Source organism: Salpingoeca rosetta (genome assembly GCF_000188695.1).
Source record: "Salpingoeca rosetta unplaced genomic scaffold supercont1.25, whole genome shotgun sequence".
NCBI classification, from domain to species: Eukaryota; class Choanoflagellata; order Craspedida; family Salpingoecidae; genus Salpingoeca; species Salpingoeca rosetta.
The window spans coordinates 904535-909534 of record NW_004754909.1 but is presented as its reverse complement, the minus strand read 5'-3'; the positions used below and the strand labels follow the sequence as shown (position 1 = coordinate 909534).

Sequence of the window (5000 nt, the reverse complement as noted above, 5' to 3'; positions counted from 1 at the left end):
GACACACACACACAGACACAGACACACACAAACCACAGAGCAGGTAGCAAGCAGCAACGCACGGTGCAGCGAGGAGAGCGTCGACGGTGGTGGTGACAACATCGCCCTTCGCCTGACCAGGCTCATATCCGCTGCAGCACCAACAACACCGCACGGATGGAGTATGATGTGAGGAGGACGCGTGCGCTGTGTGCCTCTGTGAGAATGGGAAACCATGTCAATTGAGCCTTGTCCCCCCGCCCCCGCTCCCAGGCTCTCATACCTGAGCACCAACTGCTCCAGCGCTTCCTTGACCTTGGGCGGATCAGCTGCACCGCACACGCATACACGAGCACGCGCGCACATAGGTGTGTATGTGAGGGTCACGTGCAAGCATCGAAAGGTGTGGAAATACAAGCACTCGCTTCAGCACATGTACAGGCACATGCACATGAAGCATGGTAAGGTGGGAACGTACCGCGAAGGAACGATTGTGCTGCGGAAAAGTGGAGTTGGCAGCGGCCGTGGGAACCGCCCTCCGGCGTTGTTGCGGCGATGGTGTGTCGCAGAAACGACAGAAGACTGACATCATCCGAGAAGCGTTCATTCAACTGCACATAATAGTCTGTGGTCGTGTTCAAGGAACAGGAACGCAGCGTGCGCATGAGCACGTGTGAGGAAGGTGCGGGGAAGAACAAAAGAGGCAGTAGGCATTCACAGAGCGCTGCCATTGCGTGTTGGCTACTATACCTCCTGCGTTCAGGGGGTCATGGTCTGGGCTCTCCGACAACACGTCAATGTGCACCTTTACCAACTGCGCCACCGCGTTGTCCTACCACAAGGAGAGTGAGTGAGTGTGAGTGTGTGAGTGTGTGAGTGAGTGAATGAGTGAGTGAGTGAGTGAGTGAGTGAGCAAGTGTGTGTGAGTGAGTGAGTGAGCAAGTATGTGTGAGTGAGTGGGTGAGAGACAGAGAGAGAGAGAGAGAGCGTCGCACGCACAGACGAAAAACACCATGGGAAGTGAGTGGGATGGCTGCCAGCTAGTCTGGCAAGCCGAGGTTTGGTGATGTGTTTGGTGGACAACGGAGGGTGATGCAATCAAAAAATGTCCACAATCAGGGGTGTACAATCAGGGCGGTCGACACTGGACCAGGGCGTACCTTGTGATTTTGAAGAAGCTTGTCCATGCCATCCTCCAACGCCGCTTTTGCCCGTGCAAACTGTTGCTGGGCCCTCAGCCTGCGCAAGCACCGGCCAGCGTGAGCAAGCACTAGCCGGGGGTGCAAGCAACCCACACAGGCCGCCCACACATCCAAGCACAGCGCAACATTCGTACACGCACACACACACACACACACACACACACACACACGCACACACACACACACACCATCACGCGCAATCACACCATCACACACACACACACACACACACACACACACACACACACACACACACACACGATGCACCTGTTTGTTAGGGAGATGAGGACCTCCTGTGCCTCGTAAAAGTCTTCTCCTGCAAACGCCATCTTCAGCCGCTTCTCAGCGAGCCGAATTGCCCGGTCCGTCTTCGACATGGTGGTGATGCTGTGTTGTGCTTGTGTGTGCTGTGGTGGTGCTACGCGTTCTTCCTCCTTGTTGCCTTCCTTGCTTCTCGCCTTCACTTGTCTCGCAACTGCTTCTGTCACTGAATTCAGTTTATAGTTAAGGCAAAGTTGACGTTGTGAGAAAAGGCAATTTTGACTGGCAACAAAATAGGCCAGGGAGCCACCCACAATTTTTCCCTTCCTTCACGTGTGCCTTTTTCTCCTGATCGCCGCAGCACCTGCCTCTGCCCCTTCCATCCCACCACCACCACACAAGATGAAGCTGAGCAACAAGACCTCCAGCAGGCGAAAGATGCGCAAGGCGCACTTCAACGCCCCTTCCAGGTACACATCACAGCGCAGTGCCTGTGTGCTTGTGTGTGTGTGTGTGTGTGTGTGTGTGCGTGTGTGTGCGTGTGTGTGTGTGTGTGTGTGTGTGAGTGCGTGTGCGTGTGCGCCTGTGTGGACGGTGGAACAACTGTGCGTGCGTACGGTTGTTTCCTTCAGCACGTGGAGACGATGGGGGTGAGGATGATGAGCATGCGCGACGACTGCAGCATGGGTGACGAACATGATGGCCACGTTGTGGCTGTAAAGAAAGGCCGGACGGAGATGGAGGCAGTGCACACCCCACGTCGAACTGTGGAGCGTGTGCCATGATTGGTGACAATAGCTGTCTATGCGGCGGCAGTTGTGCACTTTGTTGCTGTGTTTGTGTGGCGGTTGAGCATGCCGTGACGCGAAGGCTGCTCGTACAACTTCAGCTGACAACAGCGCCAGCAAGGAGAGCAAGTGGAGAGGAGACGTAGAGAACAGACATTCCACGCTCGCGTGTGGCGTTGGTGAACGCGTGCACACCCCACATACATACACACACGTACACACACACACACACGCCTGTTGCACTGTTTCTCCCCCCCCCCTCTGTTTGCTTCCTCGTTGTGTTGCTCACACGCTTGTTTTTGCTTGCGTGCTTGACCCATGTCGTGTTGGCAATCACAGCCAGCGCCGCCGCATGATGACCGCTCCTCTGTCCAAGGAGCTGCGCGAGAAGTACAACGTGCGCAACATGCCTGTGCGCAAGGACGACGAGGTACGCTCTCACTCATGCATGAACGTGTGCCTGCACGCACTTTTCCCACCGCTCTTACCACCGCCCATTCCCATGAACACACACGCGCGCTGGTCCAATGTTCATGTTGTGTCGTTCGACTGTGCAAACCGCCATCTTGGCACACAACCAACACACGATCCAACCTCATCGCCACCTGCCTTCCCTGCACCATCAAACCAACCCCCAAACATAACAACGCCACGTGTGACACCAGGTCCGCGTTGTGCGTGGCAGCCACAAGGGTACCCAGGGTAAGATCACCTCTTGCTACCGCAAGAAGTTCGTCATCCACATCGAGCGCGCCATGTACGAGAAGAAGAACGGCATGCAGGTTCCTCTTGGCTTCGACGCGTCCAAGGTGCGTGTCGCTTTTTTCCTGTTGCTTTACAACGTGGCGGGAAAACCAGACATGCTTGTTTTGCACACGCACATCTTGTAGCTTGTGCGTGATGACCGCTGTCGTTCCTCCCGTGATTGCAGTGTGCGTGTCGCGCACACCGTTCCAACTCATAATCGCGATGCGGCTCATCATATTCTGTGCACAGGTTGAGATCACAAAGCTGAAGCTCGACAAGGACCGCAAGAAGATCCTCGAGCGCCGTGACAAGACTAAGGCCACCGAGAAGGACAAGGTACAGTGTATGCAGCGTGTGTTGGGAAGGGAGTGTTATCAATCTTTCGTTGTGGAATCATGGGCCGAAACAAGACGGGCAATCCAGTGTGCATGCTTTTTGTGTGTGTGTGTGTGTGCAGTATTTATGGCGTGCCTTGTTGCTTTTCTTGCACTGTGTGCTCATTGTGCTCGCTTGCTTGTTGCGCCTCTGGCTGCTCACCTTTTCTCACTCTTCGTTGTCATCATGCTCCTTTCCTTTGCGGCGTATTGTTTGTTGTTGGTACAGGGCAAGCACACCGAGGAGTCTGTTGCTGCTCAATAAGCGACTCGTTGTTGTTGACACTTTTTCTTGTTCCCTCCCTCTCCCTGTTGCCCGTGCGGTCCATGGTCTGTCGTGGGTTTGGTGGTGCTCTTCCTGTTCATTTCCAACACGTGCCTTCTTCGTCTATTGCTGTCTGCCCACAGTCTGCCACGTCGTCTGTGACGCCTCTGTATGGTATGCGTTGCACACCGTCCGTGTCTTGCTGCCCCTGGACAAGTGAGAGCAGAGAGGCCGTTGCTCGGAAGTGAACCAGTGTACACCAAACAAGCAACAGCAGCAAAGGAAACTGTTGATGTGAGACGAGGCGCAGTGTGTGGAAAAGTGGAGATGTCATTCACAAATTGTCACATCTTTTGGTGCAGTGGCAGTGAGAGAACGAACGTGAGACAAGCACCAGCACACAGCAGTCTCGCGCCAATATGTTCACCGTGCATCGGGAGACGCACGAGCCATCGGCAGTGCGACATGCCGTGCAGGCCCGCTTCCTCGATGGCCAGCGGTACGTGTGTGTGGGTGTGTGTGTGTGTGTGTGTGTGTGTGTGTGTGTGTGTGTGTGTGTGCGTGTGTGTGTGTGTGTTTGTGCCTTGTTCTGTCGCCCTGTCTCTCTTGTCTGTCTGACCTTCTATCTCCCTCTATCCCCCTGCCAATCTCCTCCCTGCCCATCTCCCTTTCACTTTCGGACCCTCGCTTCACTGATGCTTGCTGACCACACCGTCGTGCTCCACTCAACAATGGCGCGTATCCACTCTGCAGAGTGAACCTCGTGACTGTTCAGGGCAATGTCCTCTCCGTGTACAACCTCGTGCAAGCCCAGGGCGCCGCAGACAAGCGGTGTCACCTAGAAGCCGACATCTCATTCACCCTCGACGTGAGTGTGTCTGTGTGTGTGTGTGTGTGTGTGTGCTGTGTCTGTGTGTGTGTGCTGTGTCTATGTGTCTGTGTGGGTGTATGTGTGTGTGTATGTGTGTACACGTGTTGTGTTGCTTCTTTTCTTTTCTTTTTTTTGTAGGCAGGAAGAATGACATACGCCGTACATGTGTCCCGCCCTCTCATATCTAAGACTTATTTCGCGTCCACCCTGTTGTCTGTGTCACTCCTGTGCAGGGCGTCCCGCAAGACGTAGCCACTGTGCGACCCCGCGGCAACTCCCGTGACCTTCTCATCTTCACCTTCAAGGACGCACGCGTCGCAAGTACGGCAACTCACACACGGCACAATCACACACACACACACGGCACAATCACACACACACACACACACACTTGCACACATAGATGCAAGTGCCCCCCTCACACGACACACATAACACTAACACACACACACACACACACACACACACACACACACACACACACACACACACACACACACACACACACACACT

At 54.7% G+C, this 5000-nt stretch overlaps 3 protein-coding genes across 3 annotated transcripts in view; 2 read left to right on the top strand and 1 right to left on the bottom strand.

Annotated features, from left to right (window-relative positions):
• PTSG_12807 (uncharacterized protein) overlaps nucleotides 1-1702 on the bottom strand; it is a 3179-nt gene extending 1477 nt beyond the window's left edge. The window contains exons 1-6 of the mRNA XM_004990232.1: nucleotides 1449-1702; nucleotides 1140-1218; nucleotides 730-811; nucleotides 458-604; nucleotides 263-308; nucleotides 63-131 (exon numbers count right to left, since the gene is read on the bottom strand). Coding sequence (XP_004990289.1) covers nucleotides 63-131; nucleotides 263-308; nucleotides 458-604; nucleotides 730-811; nucleotides 1140-1218; nucleotides 1449-1558 — 533 coding nt within the window. The 5' untranslated portion in view covers nucleotides 1559-1702. The remainder of the gene's footprint in view (nucleotides 1-62; nucleotides 132-262; nucleotides 309-457; nucleotides 605-729; nucleotides 812-1139; nucleotides 1219-1448) is intronic.
• Nucleotides 1703-1731: 29 nt separating this feature from the next.
• On the top strand, nucleotides 1732-3895 carry PTSG_08902 (60S ribosomal protein L26). The gene is made up of 5 exons (XM_004990231.1): nucleotides 1732-1912; nucleotides 2570-2660; nucleotides 2896-3039; nucleotides 3227-3313; nucleotides 3581-3895. Exons 1-5 carry the CDS (start codon nucleotides 1845-1847, stop codon nucleotides 3614-3616), a joined length of 426 nt encoding a protein of 141 aa, XP_004990288.1. The 5' UTR covers nucleotides 1732-1844; the 3' UTR covers nucleotides 3617-3895.
• A 66-nt stretch (nucleotides 3896-3961) lies between these two features.
• PTSG_08901 (uncharacterized protein) overlaps nucleotides 3962-5000 on the top strand; it is a 15385-nt gene continuing 14346 nt past the window's right edge. Inside the window, exons 1-3 of the mRNA XM_004990230.1 lie at nucleotides 3962-4115; nucleotides 4370-4484; nucleotides 4721-4808. Coding sequence (XP_004990287.1) covers nucleotides 4036-4115; nucleotides 4370-4484; nucleotides 4721-4808 — 283 coding nt within the window. The 5' untranslated portion in view covers nucleotides 3962-4035. The remainder of the gene's footprint in view (nucleotides 4116-4369; nucleotides 4485-4720; nucleotides 4809-5000) is intronic.